General features: G+C 42.6%; 1 protein-coding gene across 1 annotated transcript in view; it reads right to left on the minus strand.

The window, feature by feature from the left end:
- EFCAB6 (EF-hand calcium binding domain 6) overlaps positions 1-21212 on the minus strand; it is an 846383-nt gene that overhangs the window by 187713 nt on the left and 637458 nt on the right. Inside the window, exon 26 of the mRNA XM_086922295.1 lies at positions 5828-6049. Within this exon, the coding sequence (XP_086778421.1) occupies positions 5828-6049 (222 nt within the window). The remainder of the gene's footprint in view (positions 1-5827; positions 6050-21212) is intronic.

Here is a 21212-nt window from a genome sequence, read left to right on the forward strand (position 1 = left end):
AGCCCTTTTTGACATGGTAACCCACCACTTTTTGCCTGGTAACTGATGTGATTTCGACTGGAAGTGTAATGGGTTCCTGCTAACCAGGTCCCCAGTGCCAGAGCTCTTTCCCAAAACTGTACAATTGTTTCCCCCGATTGGTAAAAGTTTAGCATCCTCTGTAAGTTCCTAGTAAATGGTACCCCTGTTACCTAGGGTCCGATGTACTAAAGAGAGTCATTAAGGGGAGCAGCACAAATTGTGCCATTCTAAGGGATCCATCACCAAGCACATGCAAGGCTGCCATTGCAGGCTGCGTGTCTTGGTGCAGACAAAAGTGAAAACACAACATGTCACACATACATGTGTGCCATGTCCCCTAATACTGCATGTAATATTTGTAAGTCACCCCTACTGCAGGCCTGACTGCCTTAAGGCAGGATGCTGAATATTAAAAGTGGGGGCACAATTAATCAGGGCGGCCGTTTTAAAACATGTTTCCTGGAAACTAGTGAAAACGAGTTCCCCAGCTACATAATGGCTTCCCTCAAGATATGGATGTTTGATATCTAACATTTCCTATTGATAAACCCACACGGATTCCATTGATGGATTTACCAATACATGCACCCAGAGGGCTCCTTAGAGGTGCCCCCTGAAAACCTATCAGCCTGACACCTGAGTCACTGTTCTGAGCTCCCATGGTGAGAGCCTCTGCTCTCAGGAGGCCCAGTATAAAAACCTGTCCAGGAAGAGTGTTTAACACCCCCTCCCACAGGATGACCTGCTGATTAGCTTTCCTAGGCCGGCAAGCTTCAAAAAGATGCCACCTTTGAAATGCGAATCTAACTCCCCCTCACAGGAGAGGAAGCTGACCCCTTTTCCACAGTCCACTTTGACACCTGGACTGGTGGTAAAATTAGCTTGTTAGGTAGGCGTGCCACCCCAGGCTCGTACCACCCCTAAGGTGGACTAAGCTAAGGTGGACAATATTATTCATAAGTAGCCATCTTTGTGATGGCATACTTATGAATTCTGGGACAGGGTTATGCCCACTTCCCAAAGGAAGTGGTCATATAGGGGGAAGTAATGACCTCAAGGTAAAGTAGCCCAGTAGCTTCTACCCTACACTCCCCTAATGCCCCTAAATTAAGTATTTAGGGGAGTCCCTGGCACCAGAGAATCAGATCCTGATGACCTATGAAGAAGGACACTGAAGAGCCGCTAAAGCAGAATGCTGAACAGATCTACTGACTTGACCTCAGCCCTTCCAACCTGTCTGCTGTTCCCTATTGAAACTGCACCAAAAATGTCTTGTCCTGCAGCTGTTGTGCCTCAAAAACTTAGAGGACTGCCTGTCTTTAATAAAGAGCAAAGACCTCCCACGGAACAGCAGAACTGTTCCCAGTATCCTGCAGAAACTCCAAAGAAACGACTCTGAGGACACCAAAACTGCCAAAATCCGACGCCTGAAGCCACCACTACACCTGTCACTCCAAGCCAGAGAAGTAAGCCATTGAGGTTCTCCAGCCCTCCAGAGCCCGAGTCAATTATGGTGTCACCCCTCGTAGACCCGCTGACGTCAATTGCAGCCTCTGCACGCAGGTCCCCTCTAGCGCAACTGCTCCTGGTAAGAAAACTAGACATCTAAAGACACCTCTGCACCCATCGCACATGGGCCGCTGAGAAGAGGACCAAAGGTGTCCCTACTTCTCTAAGAAGTGTGAGGCCTGAGCCCCCCTGTTGGTTCAGCCAAACTGGTCCCCCAGTCAAAGCTTGCAGCCTCATTTCACTACGCCCGTTCTCCATAGGTTAACATTGGGCACCTGACTCTGTATTGCACTTCTACACCTGGCCATCCTAGTGCTGCTGGTGGTGTTCTACAGGTGCTGCCTTGGCCCTTGCCCACAACACACCTTAACTCCTGGAGAAGGGTCCCGTAAGTCACTGAATATCTGAATTCTGCTCTGACTTTTCCTCCCGGATCACTGAATTAATATCGAGCCCATTAATATCGACTTGCAAAAATATCGATGAGAAAATATCGAGGGACAAAATATTGAGTTTCTATCTTTATACAGGTAAGTACAAAAATATTGACTGTAAATAATATAGACTGTCAAAATATCGTTTTTTTTATATGTCTTTAAATTAAGTTAAAATTAATATAAAAATAAATATATTTAATATAAACTTAGTTAAAATGATTAAATAAATGTAATATTAATAAATAATTAATGTAAATTACAAATATATATATATATATATAAATATATATATATATATATATAAATACATATTATTCACTGAACATATTTATTATTTTTACTGTAGCATAGCAAATTGTTTAAAATTTATTGTAACAACTATAGTGAATTCAACAGTAGAAAAACACTGGATAGCGTAGGGGTATAAATTACTATTCCCACTCGAGTGGGTGCAACAGTAGGGAAAACGTTGGATAGCGTAGGGGTAACAATTACTATTCCCACTCCAGTGGGTGCAACAGTAGGGAAAGCGTTGGATAGCGTAGGGGTAAAAATTACTATTCCCACTCCAGTGGGTGCAACAGTAGGGAAAGCGTTGGATAGCTTAGGGGTAAAAATTACTATTCCCACTCCAGTGAGTGTAACAGTAGGGAAAGCGCTGGATAGCGTAGAGGTAAAAATTACTATTCCCACTCCAAAGAGTGTAACAGTAGGAAAAACATTGGATAGCGGAGGGGTTAAAATTACTATTCCCACTCCAGTGAGTGTAACAGTAGGGAAAGCGCTGGATAGCGTAGAGGTAAAAATTACTATTCCCACTCCAAAGAGTGCAACAGTAGGGAAAACATTGGATAGCGGAGGGATTAAAATTACTATTCCCACTCCAGTGGGTGCAACAGTAGGGAAAGCGTTGGATAGCGTAGGGGTAAAAATTACTATTTCCACTCCAGTGGGTGCAACAGTAGGGAAAGCGTTGGATAGTGTAGGGGTTAAAATTACTATCCCCACTCCAGTGGGTGCAACAGTAGGGAAAGCGTTGGATAGCGTAGGGGTTAAAATTGCTATTCCCACTCCAGTGGGTGCAACAGTAAGGAAAGCGCTGGATAGCGTAGGGGTTAAAATGACTATTAATTAATTAACAATTAACAATTTTAATTAATTTACATAATTAATTATTATTAAATTACTTGCCACCCTATCCCCCTATAAACTCACAACAGAAAATAATTTACTAAATATTAATTATTTATCAATTAAATATTTATAATTAATTACCAATTATATTTTACTTAATTACCAATTAATAATTATTTAACAATTATTTTTAATTAACATAATTAATTAATTATTATTAAATTACTTCCCACCCTATCCCCCTATAAACCCACAACCCGCTACAGAAAATAATTTACTAAATATTAATTATTTATCAATTAAATAATTATTTACCAATTATATTTTAATTAATTACCTATTAATAATGAATTAACAATTATTATTCATTTACATAATTATTTAATTATAATAAAATTACTTCCCACCCTATTCCCCTATAAACCCACAACCTGCTACAGAAAATAATTTACTAAAAATTATTTATTAATTATTTCTTATGTATTACAATTATATTTTAAGTATTTACCAATTAATAATCAATTAACAATTATTAATTTACATAATTAATTTATTATAATTAAATTACTTCCCACCCTATTCCCCTATAAACCCACAACCCGCTACAGATTTATATTACACAATTATTAAAAATTATTAATAACTACCTTATTTTCGATTTTTTTTTGTCTATATTCTATCTAGTCGATATTATGTCTAGTCTATATTTTTGATTCGATATTTTGGCTATTAATATCGGTATTACTCGATATTTTTGTAGTCTATATTATGTCTGGTCGATATTTTGGCTACTCTATATTTTTTACTCAATATTTTGTCCAAACGATATTTTGGAATCGATATTATGTCTGTTTACCTTTTCCTCCCATAGGATAACATTGCAGCTTCCAGAAATTGCACTGTCAACTTTTTGAACTAAAAATAATTCATATTTAAAAACGTACTTACCTGAACGATTTTCTTTGATGCCTAAACATATATTAAGGTACTTGCTATTTTTATAAATTGGTGTGGATCTCCTTCTTGAGTCGTGTGTCTCATTTATTGTCCAATGTGTGTATTTTCAGATGTCCTGCACTCATCTGTGATAGGCCTATGGTTGCTTGACCACACTAGCCCTTAGCAGAGCACCTTGTGATTGTCATAGCAAGCCCCCTGTCCACTCATAAGGGAACCCCTAGATTCTTTACACAATATAACTTATTTTGCTATATGACATAAAGACCCAGCTTCCTACATAGGGTTACTAAAAATAAAGCAATTGTTACAAAATATTGATATCCACATTTTACAGACAAAGAAAATATCCAGAGAATATTCAACCAGAAGAAAGGCGCCAGTATCATTGATGAAAAGAGAGAATCTGCTGAAATAATAAAATAAGGTTACTAAAGAGATAGTCAGAAGTATAATTAAAATTACCATAGCATAATCTCAGATCAAAAGATCATTTGATGATTTGAGATCTTATTAAGATGGATGTAAAGTTACGGAAGATTTTCAAAGAGCCACTATTGTTATCATATAAATGAGGACCAAATCTAAGGAATGTACTAGTATACATGGGCGTGTAAATAGAAAATGATGATCAAATGGTCATAATACCTTGGAATAAGAAGCATTGCTTGCCTACCTTGTTCAGTGTACAATATCATCATAAAAGGGGACCAAATAGCACACCAGTATATGAGTAAAATGTTAAGATTCAATATAATTTCACTTCGTCCACTAGTTATGCAATTTATGGAATAAGATGCCTATGTGGTCCAAATTACATTGGACAAACCAAACAACCAGCTAAACAAAGGATATTGGAACACAAGTCCTTCAAAAGGACACACAATTAGTCTTCACCAGTAGAACAGCACTTTGTAATTGCAATTCTAAGTCACAGATATAATGCGTCTAGAGTAACACGTTATGATAATTTGTTAAACAAAAAGAGATGCAGTGGGCTGAAACCTGATCTAGCACAGCTCAATAGTATAGGAACAATATAACAATATAAATTGACTTCTGGGTCAGGAGAGGTAATTAAGCACCACTGGACTAGATGTACATGATCTATTTATGGAACTCATTATTGCTGCAATCACTGAGGGAGACATTGGCGCACATCTCTTGGTATTATAATTACATAGATGGCAAAAAGGGCACACGATGAACATGATAAATGGAGGGTGTACTGACACTTTGCTTTGTGTCAACACACAGTGATTGCTTTTGGAATTTGTTTTTTTATTAAATCTTTCAGAACACAAATACTATGACAAAACAGCATCAAGGGGTTTCAATTGCATTGATAATAGTGATAATAGTCAAACTATTTACTTTGACGATGTTTGAGATGCGGGCAAAGAACAATAATTGATTATGAACTGAATTCAAGTACTGAAGAAACAATTTATGCAAGGGAAATATGTATTTAAATTAGAAAAGATTTCAATTTAACTAGTTAAATGAAATAATTTTAATAATTTTGATTTATTTTGAAAATCATAAAGATGAAGATTGAAATATAAGAAAATATGATTACCCTGCTACCAAACAGGGACAAGTTTTATGTCACTGGCACCAAACGTGCACAAATAACAATAATACATATACAATGCACAAAACAAATGGCTGATTATTCCCTCCCAAGTAATTGTAATGCATATGTTACATAGGAGTATGTTAGCAATTCTCTCTATAACATAAGACACATTTAAAAATGCCACACATACTTGTGAATGTCTTAAAATACAAGGTGCTGTTTTGGGACGTCTTTGAAGAGAAGATGACCTTGTTGCAGACCTTGCTGGTGAAGCAGACTTGCAGAAGTGTTCTTGACCTCTTGAAGAGGATGGTCTTATTTTTATTGGTTCCCTACTGTACTTCTTTAGAAATTCATGGTACTTCAGGTTTCCATATGCATTCACAGGCAAAACATTCCAAAGATTTTCAAACTGCATTTATTGAGAAAAACATGTGTTTACATTTTGTAAAAGAAATGGTTATGATATCTACAATGACATTTCCAGAAGGAGAAAGGCATATATAACTTTATAACTTGTACACATTACAATGAAATACTAATGTATGGAGAGAACATTATTAATGAGAGTTAGCAAACCATGTATATTTTGTAATGAGCTTCACATAATCTCTTTCTAAAACAAAACCCCAGCAGTGATGCATTATGTAATGACAGCTCAAATGCACATCTATTACATAAGCTATATTGACTAACAAAACTTAGTTCTTTTAGTTAATACAAATAGTTGTGCTTTTCATACAGAATATCAACTGAAGGAAAAAGGTTACTTACCTGTAACTACAGTTCTCCTACATTAGCATCGTTCATAAATTCACCTGCTTGATTTAATCCCTGTTGTCAGGCTGGGAACCCCTAGTAAACAATGTTAACGTAGCAATGTGCTAATAACCTCAATAACATTGAACCGGCCATAGACTGCTTACATCCTAACCACATCATTAACCCCTTCGATGCTTGTGACGGAACTGTTCCGTCACGAGCGCCGGTTGGGCTGTGATTATGACGGAACCGTTCTGTCACGGCCACGCCCGTTTCTTAGAACCTTCAGCACAGCGCGAGGGGGAAGCGCTGCATTCCTGTACCCCTGACAAGAGGGGGCCCTCCCCACTGCAGCGCATGCTCGGCGCTTTGTTTTTAAACCTACAAGAGGCTCCGCGTGCGGAGAAAAGGAGTCGGAGTCCCACTGGCTTTTCCTGCTTCAGAGGAAATCAGGCAAGCTTGTGCCTGGTTGTGGGCGTAGCTAGTGAGGACCACGTTCCAGGAAACGTGCAGCCAGAGAGACGCAGTCAACCTTCAGGCGGGAGCTCACCCCGCGTTCTGGTGTCCAGTGGAAGCCAACCTTCAGGCAGGAGCCTACCATGCGTTCTTGGGCGTCCAGGGCCCCATAGAAGAAGTCAGGTGATTTCGGCCTGGTTGGGGGCCGGCCAGAGGAAGTGCCGCAGGAGCGGAAGTCAAGCAACCCTGTGCCTGACCCAAGGCGGGGCTCCCGTAGTGCTCAGGAGAGCCCGTGCGTTGCCGGCAAGGGATGACGCCGGACCTCAGGAGAAGCCGGCAGAGACAGTGAAGAGAACCTCTCCAGGCCCCCGGAGTAAGGGTGAGTCTGGAGGGGGAATCAACCCCTTCTCTTTCCCACACGAGGGTATCCGTGCCACAGAGTAGTGGGCGGCCGCTTTGGGGCCTTATCTTTTTTTTCCTCACGGGGGGACCAAATGAGGTCCTCCACCCCTCAGGGGCATCGCACTGCCCCCTCACAAAAATATTGCGGGGCAAGCCCAGGACGGGGATCAAAGAGGCGCACTGTTGGTGTCTATTTCTGCCACAGGTGCGCCGCTGGACCGCGGGGAGCTTCTACATGGTGGCGTTTCTTCCCTTGAGGGAAACAAGGGTGAGTTGCACACTCGCCCCCATTAGAGCATGGGCTGGTGGAAGCCACCTGCTTATAGAGCCCTGACTATTTGGACAAAGGGCATACGAGACAGCCCAGTTAGCCTGGCGATCACCTGTTGTTCCAGTGGGGTGTGAGGCACTAAGGTGATGAGTGCACCTTGCTAGTGATACTGTGGTGCACTGTTACTTTACCTACAAAAATCATAATTAGGGAGTGAAGTGGTGGTGCTGGACAGCACCAAGGTGGGCGCACCCTCCTCCAGTAAATGGTTTAAATAATCAAAAAGGTCCACCTTTAAGAAGTTGGCGGTGAGTCCAGGGGTAGTTGGCATACACAGTATTTGTTAAAATACCCCTCACATACCAAAAGGGCCCTTGGTGTTCTGCTTCATCTTCGTGGTCTTCCCACCCCGCTGCGGGACGGGCGTGCTGCGACTAGCGACTACGCTGGAGCACCTTTTATCTTGTAAGTGCTATGTGAGTTTGAGTGAGTGTAAGTAGGGTCAGGGGTGCTTGGAAAAAGTAAGTCTTAAAATGATACCTGGCCTTGTGAAGGCAAAAAACTATTTATTAGTCACAGGCTGGTACCGTTAAAAATGTGTAGCGGAGAAAAAAGAGCTTGACAATGAGCCTATTCTCCTAACCGTGTCAACATATTTCGAGGCAGAACGCCTCTTCGTCAGGACGGGGTCTGATCCCTCAATCACTCACTAATGTTGTCAACAGAATGTGCTAAGTGTATATACAAGTGAAAATAATTAATACCTATGTGGTATGAGATTAACAGTATAGTGTTCAGTCCTAACAATATTTCAGAAAAATAAAATGAAAGCACGTAAATATTTCTTGCGCGTATCCCAATGCGCATTCAGTTTAGTCACCTGTGTAGGGAAATAAACACAAAGTGACATAGATACGGGTCCTTGGTGACAAAGACATTACTAGGTACTAAGACCTGTTGTGGGAAGGAAAGACACAGACAAGTCACAATGCACACACAGCATACAACACACACAAATTCAAAGTCGTGAAGTTCTGCTGTAAACATAGAAAAACAGAAAAAGGTTGCCACATAGAAACAAATTGCCATAATACATACTGCAACAAGAAGGGGTTAATGCCCCATGAGCCGGTCGGGATGAGGGGTAAATGGAACTTCCATCCGTTGGGAGTTGGAAAGGAAAAAGATAATGTGGGGGTTGAAGCTGGTGTATCAAAGGTTCAGGTTGGTACTCTGAAACTAAGCACCCAGCGCTCCCTATCTATGCCTATATATGCCGTACTCACTAAACCTCGAGCAGTCCTCGCATCCTCCCTCGTCCGCGGCTTCCGTGGTGTGTGCACAAACGCTTTACACATTGCCTCTGGGATAAGCCCGACTGCTCGTGCCAAGCTACCAAGGGAGTGAGCAGGGGTTATCTTCAGTGTGCAACCCCCTTGCCCTGACTAGAGTGGTGGGTTCTGCCTGGCTTAGGCACAAGCCCTAGCCAACCAGAAATCCCATTTCTAACAAACCATAAGCCACATTGATCTGTCTGACGTAAATCGTTTTTACTGTGCAGGTAAATATTATGATACCCTTTAATGTCCAGCGAAGGCAATATTCTTTTTGCTGTTGCGCTGGGATTTTTAACCCCTTCCACACTCATGACGAGCTGGGCTCGTCATGGTGTAGCCTCCTCAAACACTGATGACGAGCCCAGCTCGTCATAAAACAATAAAGAATAGCAATTCCCAGCACAGGAGGGGGAAAACGCATAGCAGCCATGGAGTTAAAGAATGCAGGCAGACAAATGTTCTCCTTTAAATGGAATGATGTAGGAACTTTGGGAATACATTTTGTGTTGGTAGCCAAAGTCACTATCTTTAAAAAGCATTAAAATAGTTCTTCACTAAAAGTCTGAAGTTCACTTCACTTGCTCAGTTTGCTCAGGACTCAGGCACATGACAATTAAACTGGAGTACAGAACTGTGACCAGGCAGGATTATGCAAATGAAGAATGGTGGGAAGGCTGAATGGAGAGGCCCACCTACGACGGCCAACTGAGTAAGTAGTAGTCTTCTAAAGTGGTGAGAACAATTAAAGTAAATGCTTAACAGATTTAACAGGGAGTTACAACTGAAACCTCTGATGAACAGGGGCGTAGCTTCCACAGGTGCAGCATGTGCATTGAACCGGGGCACAGAGGCCTGATGGGCCCATTGAGCCGTGATTATTGCAGTATTTTATAATTCAAAGAGCAGGCAGGTGGCCCATTCCCTTCCGTGTAGTAGAACCCAAGAAACACTGATTATGCAATTGCTAATGAATAAACGAATTCCTAGTAGTTGTGACAATTTTTTTTTTGCGAAATTGAGCACATTGCAATCAGAAGGTCAAATGGTACAGTTGCAGGTCAGAGGGCTGGGAGCTTAAGAACTTAATAAACTTAATCATCAGAGTGACAGTAATTCAGTTACAATAACTTTTGCAACTACACTGTGACTTGTCCTATAAGTCAGTTTGATTGCAGGCATCTAAACCCAAAACTGGAGGTTTACACTGCAGCCAGGAAGGGTCATGCAAACATGCGCTCTGCCCATGATAGACATCGCCATAACATGAGCATGTGACAAATCGGCTTCCCAGCAGGGATAGCTTTCTATCTTGTTTTCTCATCATGTGCTTTGTTGGAGTTGCACCTATTCTAATGTTTTGCTTTTTGGCCAAAATAGATCAATTTTAGATTTTTTAAACACTAAACAATTTGCCACATGGCTGCAGAATGTCCTCCTGAGTGCCTTTGAAGAGGTGAACTTTTTAATGTTATCTTCTTTATTGCATTTTCAATGTTTGTATATCCCCCTTCCTTGATATGGAGCTATATATGGTTGTGTGCCAAGGTTAATCCAGAGCAGCCCAAGAGCCCAGGGTAGGGTGGTCCATTTGGGATGTCAGTCTGGCTAATGTTGATGATCTCTTAGTTCAGTGTGATCCAATAGCTTGTATCGGAGCGCACTCCCATGCAAGGTGTAAGAAGTCTGCATCTGGGGCACCACTTCGCCAGCATTTGGTATCAATAGTTAAACTTGCTGTTCTATCCTGTTGATACATCTGGCAACGTTTTCCCTAACCATGGGCTACGTTTGCCATTGGAGAAGAAAGTCTGTTATCTCAGTCAACTGTCGAAGGACTGACATAGCCCAGTTTATTTTTAAGCCTGATCTAGACCCAAAGCCACAAACCCCTTATTATCAGTGCCAGATTTAGTTTTGGTCCCTCAATATAAGCAAAATATCTTCATCATAGGGAGAAATAATCAGACTGCGTATATAATACTGTAGCCCTCTCTGGGAGTGATGTTGTATAATTATATATGCAAGGGGTTCCATCGCCTGTGCAAACAGGACCAATGACGGAGAGCAACCCTGCCGTGTTCCTCTCGTAATTGGTATCAGGGTGCATAACAATCCATTGATGCTGATCCGGGCCCAGGGGGTCGTGTATAGGAGTATCACACATTGCAACAGTTGCCTGCCCATTACCATCCTCTCCAGGATCATGAGGAGGTACTGCCATTCCACAGAGTCAAAAGGCGTGGCGGCGGCCAGAAAGATGGCTACCACAGCCAATTTCGTGGGTGAGATTAAATAGTGTACATAAATTATCAGCGGTGGATCTATTTGGCACAAACCCTACCTGGTCTGGATGTATCATATGGAGTACTGAGAGCAGTTGTTTAGATATTAGTTTACCTAAGATTTTTGTCTCCACATTTATTAGTGAGATTGTGCAATATGACCCACATAGATGTGGAGGCTTACCATGTGTGAGGTGCGTGATAATTATGGCCTCCCACAAGGTGGGAGGAAGATTGCCAAGCACTAGTGTCTCACTGTATAGGTCTAGTAGACTAGGGGAGGAGAGTGGGGTTGCCCCCCCAGGTAACGTGGATCAACACCTGGGGTGCGAGCCCAGAGGGACACTCTCTCGGCCTCCCGTTTCAGCCAGCTGAGCGAGCCGTTGCTTCAGCTCGGATCCCGGCCTGTGCTGACCCAAGGAGGGGCAGTGCAGGGGCCGTAGTGGGAAGCAGTACTTTTGTGTCATCATTTGATCTATAACGTGGGCACTGTTAATGGAACACATAAAACTGACGTGTTACACTTTGCATTACTGCTGCTAACAAACTTTCAAACTGTCGTATGACGCCTGACCTCATTTGGGCCTGACGAACTACATGCTTGGTGCACTACGCACTGCATTATTTTTCCCTTGCATATTACCTGATTGTAATGTGGCGCTTTGCATTATTTCTTCAGTGCACAATATCTGAGTATAACGTGGCACAGTGTATTATTTCTTCATTGCACTGTACAGGATTGTAGCGTGACGCATTGCTTTGTTTCTTCCTGGTACAGGCATGCTGGTGGTGATACGCATAGCAATATTTTTTCAATTGCAAAGTACATGACTGTGGCACTACGTATGGCATTGTTTCTCTGTTGCACAGTATAAGAGAATATCGTTACGCATTGCGGTATTTGTTTTGTTTTGCAAAGTGTGTGATTCTAGCAATATGAATGGCCTAACCTTTTGGAAACGGTCAGAAGTGAGCTTAACTGTTGGATAGGAGCGGTGTTTGGTATTAGAACCTACCAACCCACCAGGAAGAATACTACCCATTCTTTTATGTTGATTTTGTATCGTGTGGCCGTATCATATAATTGCTTATATAAAGATTATACTCATTTTATCAACACTCGTGTGGAGTCTATTTGTGGTGATATCATGGGGTTACTGTGAGCATGGTTGCAGATATTGAACACGTGTGCCTTGGAGATAATCCTGGCTGCTTGTGCCAAACTACTAAGGGGGTGAGCTGGGCTATCTCAGACTCTGTCCTTACTTAGCCTAACATTGAAGCAAGGGTTCGGGGACTCCCGCCTCCAGCATTTAGTGCCGGCGGTAAGCGATAAGGAACCCCATTTCCAACACAGTGCCTTGAGTTAGTCCAAGGATTTAATATGCATTGTGTGCTACACATCTCCAAAGGTAGTAAGTAAATCCAATGCAGTCCCATTGAGCAAACCCCTCGAACTTCGGCACCCTGGAGAGTTGAGTCCCCCGCCACATGAGTATCAATTTTATTAATTTTTTTATGCTTTCTATTTGCTTCAGTGCTTTTCACCATACCTTTATTGTGATCTTCGTGACCTCCAGTAAGGAGTCTTTGGTCCCCGTTCTGTATAGATGCTCGTGTGTTGCACCCCAGGCAAGAGGTCTAGTTGTAAGTGAAGTGAAGGATCATCCCGATCTCAGGGAATCTAATAATTGAGAGTGACCATGTGGGCAATCCAGTAGTACTATTGCATATCGGTGTCTTCACCCCCTCTCCTAAACCTACAGAGTACATTTAGCAAAGGAGATTCTGGGTTGTTTCCACACCAACAAAAATCCCTGTTATCAGATTTCAACTTTCTAATAAAACTAAGTGGGATAAATTACTCATTAGGTTTGAAGTGTGTGCAACCATTTAGGTAGGAATATCATTTTGTGAAACACATTTCTTCTAAGTATGGAGAGCGGTAAGTCTGAACAATGGTGCAGGTCTTTACCAATTTTGGACAACAATAGGTGTACATTTAATTCCTAACTCTCTCGAAGGGATGATGATACATTGATGCATACGATTCTAAAGCTTCCCATCTTCACAGGAAGTTTGGTTGCCCATTTTTACACAATTCCCCACCAGTATTAGTGTGGATTTGTCCCAATTGACGAACAGTCCGATGCCATGTAGTCCAGCTTTAGAATCTGTATCAATTGATTATGGCAGGGGTGTGGTCTTGCATGAAAAGGAATCCTTCATCTGCATATAGAAATATATGGTCTTCTATAGGTCAACCCTAAGCCTCTTAGGAGCGCATCTTTCCTTATCCACTCTGCCAGCGGGTCGATCAGCAGGGCAAATAGCAGTAGCAAGAGTGGAAATCCCTGCATTGTACCCCGCTCAAACATACAGCAATCCAATACCATTCTGATTATCATTCCTCTAGCCCATGTGGCAGTGTAAACGGTTTTGATGCAGCATATGATGTACAGTTTGAAACTCATTTTGCAGAGTATTTGGAACAGGAAATGCCAACTTACAGAGTCAAAGGTTTTCTCAAAGTTATTAGTGGCCAGTGTGCCTGGTCTCTTGAGTTCTCAACCTCGAGCGAGCACTAAATTCACTCACCTGCTTTCTTGCCACTGCATAGCGCTGCACAGATAGTGGTTTATAAAGTGTAAAATAATTCTTGCTAGAATTTTTGCCAGTATTTTGGTGCCTGCATTTATTGGCGATATTGGCCTGTAGGAGGATGGGAGTTATACAGGATCAGCATTATAACCATCCCTTGTAGGTCGTCCAACAGGGAACTTGCGTGAATTGCCTCAATACATCGGGCTAAGAGATGGAGATCTATTAGGGAGGCAGATTTCTTCAAGGAAACTGTAGGGGACATTGCTTACCTGTGACCGCCTAGGCGATCTCTTGGGTTGTGATTGGTAGATCCAGTTCTTCGCAAGCGCCTTAACGGGTGGATCCAGTGGGGGTGTGTCAGGTATATAGAGAGCTGTAATAGTCATCAAATGTATTTACTATGTCTCTTGCAATACAAAGTCACCATTTTTGGTCCAGAGACTAGAAAATATTCTGTCTGATAGTTCTTGGGTTTCTGGATTTATCAGCTGAGTTATACACTAAACTTTAGGGGGAAGTCTGTCTCAGGGGCTAGATACCTCAGTGGTGTATGAACAGCTTCTAGTTGACTGCACAGCTGGTGCCTCCCTGGAAAGTGAAATCTGTTTCTCCATCTCTTTCACCCTAATTTCCAGGCCTGCCACACTGACCTCTTGTTTGATGTGCTTCTGCTTGACATGGGACATGGGTTTGCCTATAGCACTGTCTTGAATGCTTCTCAGAGAATACAAATCGAGGCAACCAAGCCAACGTTGATCCCAAGGGAATTGTTTATTGCGTCTGTGTGTAAGGGAATCTGCAAAGTCATTGTCTATAAGCCACCACGCGTTAAGCTGCCGGCTTCCATGTTATTGTAACCTTGCCTGTATAGAAAGGAGTGACTCTGCCACAGCTATTTATCCAACAACGAGCGGACATGAAGCAATGGTCAATACTGGAAAAGGAGTTGTACGAACCATACTACAGAGTGTGTTCTTCCACTCCTCTGAGTGCCATTTATGCCACATATCTACCATGTGTATCAAACCAATCTAGCATGCCAGATGCGCAGTAATGTGTGAAGCATTTAAAGTACCAGGAGTCTGATTGCAAAAGAAGCATGTATTTCAGCTGTATAGCTTTGCAGTTTCTGCTTCACTTCAGAATACACCCTGCCCTGCTGCTGCACCTTGTGGCTGTAGTCTTTAAAGACCATTATTTTGAATGACTCTTGATAGACTGCCTCCTTTGCTCTGGCCACATTGAGTATTGCGTCCTGGTCAATGTAGTTAAGAACACGTAATATGAGAAGCTGGGGTGGAGGGAGTTTTAGTGCCATGGGAGTGATTGTCCCTCTCCACCACAAAGCATTGTGAGAGTTTCTCTGCTGGGACTCAGGATTGTAACCATATCAGAACGAATTGGTCAGGGCAGAGTCCTTCCGCATTTCCCACAAGGCGTATGTTTTTACTTCAGAATGGGATCTGCCTTCTGCACCCTCCAATTTGTCTTTGAATTGTTTAGGGCTCTCAGTAATAGTGTGATTTTACTTTGTAAACTTGGGGTCATTTCTTGGGCTCCTGTAAATCTCCTTTTGGTTTCATTCTCCTGGTCCACTAGGTTGCATAGGTCCTGACAGATCAGTGAGAAATGTAAGCACAGCTCTCTAAGTTTGCTTTCCAATGATGATCTGATGTGTTGTATCACCTGAAGAATGGCTACCATGTTTGATGTATCAGTGGCTCCATTGTCTGATGACCCAGGTGCTGGTGGCATTGGCTGCAAGTCAGATGGACTTGTAGGCTCAGTGTTTTGTAAATTTTTCCCTGGGCTGATGGAAGCCCTGCCTTATCTTTCACCACTCCATCTGTGTCCAAGCGGGAGGGGGAAAGGATCAGTCAGGCTCAACGATAATCATACCTTACCAGCTGAGCCAAGGGGGAGTGGTGCTAACGGAGAGGCTACAGAAGATGCCAGCACCTGCTCCAGCAGGGACCCTGCACTAGCATGGATCTGCAGAAAGAGTGTTCACTTGGAAAAGAAAGACACAGCCCAACCCCTTACCGGTTGAGATGATTGGTAAGGTTCAGAATCAGAATCAGAAAATAGCTTTATTCGGTTTCAGTTTCAGAAATCCATAAAAGCGCATACAAAGTACAAGAACATCACTTCATCACTATCATAAAAATTCATATGTACATTTTACAATTCAATTGTTAAGAACCGAGATAGCGCTATTTCCATTACTAGGTTAAAAACTTTAGTTCATTAATAATCTGGATCTTAACAGACATTTTAAAAACACTGAAACACTAAAAAGGGTAAACTCATCCTCCAACATTTGCAGTCTTAGCAAGGCTGGTCTGCACTGTCTTATTCCCCACTTTTTGAGTAAGTTAAGCATGTACCTTCTCCTAATTGTGGAATAAAATTTACAAAACATAATACAGTGTATGGTTGATTGTTGGGACATATCATCACTAGGACAAAGGGACAAGGGTTCTATCCAAGTGTTCACCTCAGGAAAGGTTACAAGTCTGAAAAAGCTACCCCCCTTGAAGCGAGTAAGTAACATCCGGGTAAAACAACTCAGGGTGAGTGATAGATATTTCTGCAGACCCGGACCATCTAACAGCAGGTGGTTATGCATGACTGATGGCTTCTTACCCTCCAGCTGCCACCTGGAGTCTGTAGGTGTGTGAGGCATAAATCCTTCAGTTTCTTTCTGGTCACAACTGCCTTGCTAAGCGGATTATCAAAGTATTCCTAGTGGCCTATAGCTGTTAAGAAGCGTCTCACGTATCTTAGCCACTCAATTTTCATACACCATTGAAGGGCCAGACAGTCCCTTAAAATGTCCCTATTCAGCCCTGTCTCTTGGGAAACCCAGACCCTATGCCACAATAGGATTGGGCTAATTTTTATAAGGTCCGACACGTAGACAATACCCAGCTCTTTATGACACACGTGTGTGGAGGTTGACTTTGGTACTGCCAATAAATATCGTAAGAAGGCGTTTTCACATGCCTGAATCTTACTAGTATCCATTATATCCCATATACCTGCCCCGTAAATTGCTGTGGACGCACACTTTGCCTTATAAATGTCTGTAAGAATTCTGATTGGTCTGCCCCCTAGCTTAATAGCAAAATTTCGCAAGGCACTAATTGCACGAGAAAATGCTAATTTCCTGGCGCTTGCGGCCGCAGCCCATTGCCCATTATTATCAAAAATTATGCCTAAATAGGAAAAGGTTTTAGTTGTGGCAATCTTTTTCCCTGACATAAAATAATGACAATTGGCCTTGCTTTTTTTTGGACAGGACATGCTAAAAGTTTTGCTAGTGTTGATTTTTAGACCCCGTACACTCATGAATTCGGAGAAGGAGTTTAGTGATCTCTGAAGTCCCAATTGCGTGTGCGCCATGATAACCACGTCGTCCGTGTATAACAGGATTGGGGCAGGTCTCCCTTTAACCTGTGAATAGTCTTGTCGATTTTCTGTCAGGTGGGATGCTATACTATTAACGTATAGGTTGAATAAAAATGGAGCCAGTATGCATCCCTGGCGGACGCCCTTTTCAATTTGGAATTTCGAAGTACATTCTCCCTTTAAGCCAAAACGGACCTTAGCGCCAGCCCCCCGATACAGTTCCTTAATAAAGTTTATAATGGTGGGATCAATTTCTAAGTGTGAGAGAGTTTCCCATAGTATTTCGAGACTAACACAGTCGAAAGCAGAGCTTAGGTCAACAAAAGTCAGGAAAAGCTTGTCCCCTTTTGCAACCACATATTTACCAATGACAATTGCTAAGTTCAGACCTTGCTCGACTGTACCTAACCATTCTTTGAAGCCATATTGGTATATAGAAAGTGCACCAGTATCCTCTGCCCACCTCTGTAGTCTATTTAGTATTGCCCTGTCAGCCACTTTCATTAGCGAGTCTAGCAGTGATATGGGCCTATAACATTTTGGGTCTTGGCGATCACCCTTTTTAAAAATGGGGATCACTATAGCTTCCTGCCAGGTTGTTAAAAATCCTATTTTGTTAGAGCAGTTTAGCACATTTGTCAGGAGGGGGGCCCATAAAATATCATTTGATTTGTAAATGTCTACAGGTACCCCGTCAGGCCCCGGGGCTTTCCCCCCAGAGCTCTCAGCTATTGCCACTTCAATCTCTGAAAGTTCAAAATTCATATTCAGGGGAAACAGTCCTGGGGTGGTTCTATCAGCCTCTCCCAACCTCTCGTCATCTTTACCCCCGTTAACAGATCTCTTTCATAGAGGCCGGTGAAATGATTAACCCAGGTTGCCTCCTCTATTGCTAGGTCGATGCAATCAACTTTCCTCTCCTGAAAAAAGGGGGCATTTACTGCCTTCCAGAAACTGGTGTTATCTTTCCGGAGGCTTGCTTTATGTAATGCGTCCCAGGCCTCTTGCTTTATAGCCTTTTTCCCTTCCTTTACCGCGGCGTAATATAAGTTTCTGGCAGTTCCTATATCTTCCGCGTTTTTAGGTACTCTTTTTAAAGCTGTTTTTAAAACTGCATGGGCTTTAGAACATTCAGAGTTAAACCAGCCCTTCAATTTGTCATTTGATTTTTTCCTTTCTTCCCCCTCCAGAGAACGGCTAATCTCCTCACAGATTTTTGAGAAAGCGGACAACACGGCTTCCGGCTTACTAGTTTCTGTAAGACATGTTGTAAAGTCATCTGCTCTATTTCTTATTAGTTTCTGGAGAAATGGGGCGGGTTCAATTTTGCTCCATCTCAGGGCATAGCCATTTCTTTTTGCAAGATTTAGCTTGTGAGAATAAAGATTGTTTATTACTCCCATGCAATCGTTCTTATGTTTCATTGATTTTAAGTGAGAAACTAAGTGGATAGTGATCGCTGATTGCAATTTCGCCAGTTTTAAAATCTAGCAGATTCTGTGTGAGACTGCTAGAAGCCATGACGAAATCTATTAGAGAATTGCAACCCCTACCATTATAAGTAGGTTTGAAAGTAACCTTTGGGTCGCACATTTCATTACCAAAGCCCAGATCCATTTCGAACATCAGATTGTTTAAAAGGTGGCCCATTGATGTATGAATGAAATGAGTACAGGGTTCACCTTTGTTGTTTGATAATCCACATATATCGGTTTGGCTATAGGGACATAACATGCAATTAAAATCTCCCATCCATATAACCCTGTTTCCTGAGGGGCCATCCCTCTTTGAGTTCAGCATGGTCTGAGTAAGACCCTCACACACAGTGGGTAGATCACACAGTGGGATATTATTATAAAAGTTTACAATATTAATTGTCTCATATCCCTCTATTGTGACCTCCAACATCTGGTAGTACTTGGATATAGAGATACATTTTCCTACCTTTACGCAAGAAGTATTTGAGATTAAGCAACACAACCCCCCTTTGTTTCTGCCCCTGACTGATTTCTCGGGTGGGGTATGAAAAGTGCGGTACCGTTTATATATACTGCCTCTTTCTCCCACGTCTCCTGAAGACAAATTATACAGAAATCCCTTACATAATTCAGAAAAGTGGGATCGTTTAACTTATATGACAGACCCGCAATGTTCCATGATAGAAAGGTTATGGGGTTTGCCTTATCTCCTACCTCTTGCCCCACTTCTAGATGTGGTGAATTACAAGTCCCGTCTCGTTCTAAGTGCTGAATAGTAGGGGATATAAGGGAATCTAGCTGAGGGGTATCATCTACAGTACCCTCCCCCCCTGCGCTATACCTGGTGGATTAGTGCAAAGATGGTCCCCAATATAAGGTGCACAAGCAAGGGTTCCATTTAGATGGTAATACCTGTGGATTGGAGTTACTTGCTTCAACGGAATGGGGTATTGCTCCGTTTCCTCGGCCCTCTGTGAATGGTTGGTGCGGAATGTGGGCTTGTTCAGTCAGTCTACCATTTCTAACGGGCTAAACCTATTCTGTAAAGGTAGATGGTTCTCCGGATATTGAGGGCCCTGCCTGTAGCCACCCACCCTTCCCTGTCCATAACCCACATATGACCATGGTTCTACGGTAACCCGGTGGATGGGTGGAGGAAAAAAGAACGATAGTGGTCTAGTTTCTATCGTTGTCCCTTGGTTTAGGTTAAAGCTGTTTTGATCTCAAGAGCAAATGTACTCCACCGTGCGGGGGTCTCTGAAGTTTACCAAGATGCAATCTCCATTGGCTGTCTTTGGTGTGTATCCCACCCAATGTACCCTGTGCACCATCATGATGTTACTACGCAGTGGTCTATATGCGTTGAGCCAATATGCTACTTTATTTTTTAGGCAGATAATTGGCTCATGGGTAGATTTATTCAATTTGGGCACTCCAGTAAGAACTATAACATACGGGCTTGATTGTGGGGGAAGAAGTACCGGTTTCACCCGCCTTGACATTTCTTCAGTGACAGCATTACCAATGGTTATCGGTTGTGGTATAAGTGGAACGGCATCCTTGCCACCAGTACTGAGGTTGTGATGCGGGGCTATGGCACGATTTGCAACCTGAGAAATAAGGGGATTTGAACTAGCTTGAGCTGCTGGTCTCTTGTGTTGCACGGTGAGCTGTGCAGCGGGGGCCACAGAGGCTTTATCAGAACTCGTTAACTGGTTCTTAGGCTTCCCACCACCCTTATTATTCTTCACCTCAGTCTCCAGCTTATGTAACTGTTTTTCTATCCCAGTGAGTCTTAGTTCTAATGGAGCAAGTAGCGACTTTAAAAGAGATGCCAAATTATTTAAGAGGGAAACTTCTTCTATGCCAACAGGAAGTGTTCTGCAAAGTGTGTTGTTGTTTAAGTTGTTATCACCACTATTTCCTGGGATCGCATCCCGGCTTAGGGCAGCAGGACAAGCGCCGTCCACGCTGGGATGGTGAGAATTACGTTTTGGAGACAGCTGTAAGTCAGGTGTTGAACAGTTTTTCCCAAGACCTTTAGTGGATTTGGATTTGTTGCTATTTGCAACAACAGACACCGGCTGTTTCTTTTTTGGGATAGCACCTTCCTTTCTCCCTCGTAGATGTCTGGTGTTACAAGACTTTTGAGAGATATCCTCTCCTACCTCTACAACCTCCTTCACCACCTCTAGATCTCCTACCACGTCTGAAGATGTGTGAACATTGGGTGCAGGAAGGGAGCAGAAGGAACCATGCGAACTGGGGGGGACTATGTTTAAGCACCTCTATGTCGGGGGTATTTGATCTATTGGTGGGTTCGGGTGTACGTGCATTTGCTAGGTGCCCCATAGAGGACCTCTTTGCCAATGCCAGGTCCTGCGACACCCGCCTTTCCATTAAAATGATCCCCTGATCTATCACTGTGTTAGTTCTGGTAATAAAGTTGTCTAATGTGCCCAAAAGCGATGACCCCTCCACAGTCTTATTCCGTGTTTTTTGAGCAGGCATTTCTGTGTCCAATGTTCAGCAGATACTCCCACTTACTTCCGTGTCGCAGAGCTGACGGTTA

Source organism: Lissotriton vulgaris, chromosome 1_1, assembly GCF_964263255.1.
Source record: "Lissotriton vulgaris chromosome 1_1, aLisVul1.2, whole genome shotgun sequence".
Taxonomy (NCBI): domain Eukaryota; kingdom Metazoa; phylum Chordata; class Amphibia; order Caudata; family Salamandridae; genus Lissotriton; species Lissotriton vulgaris.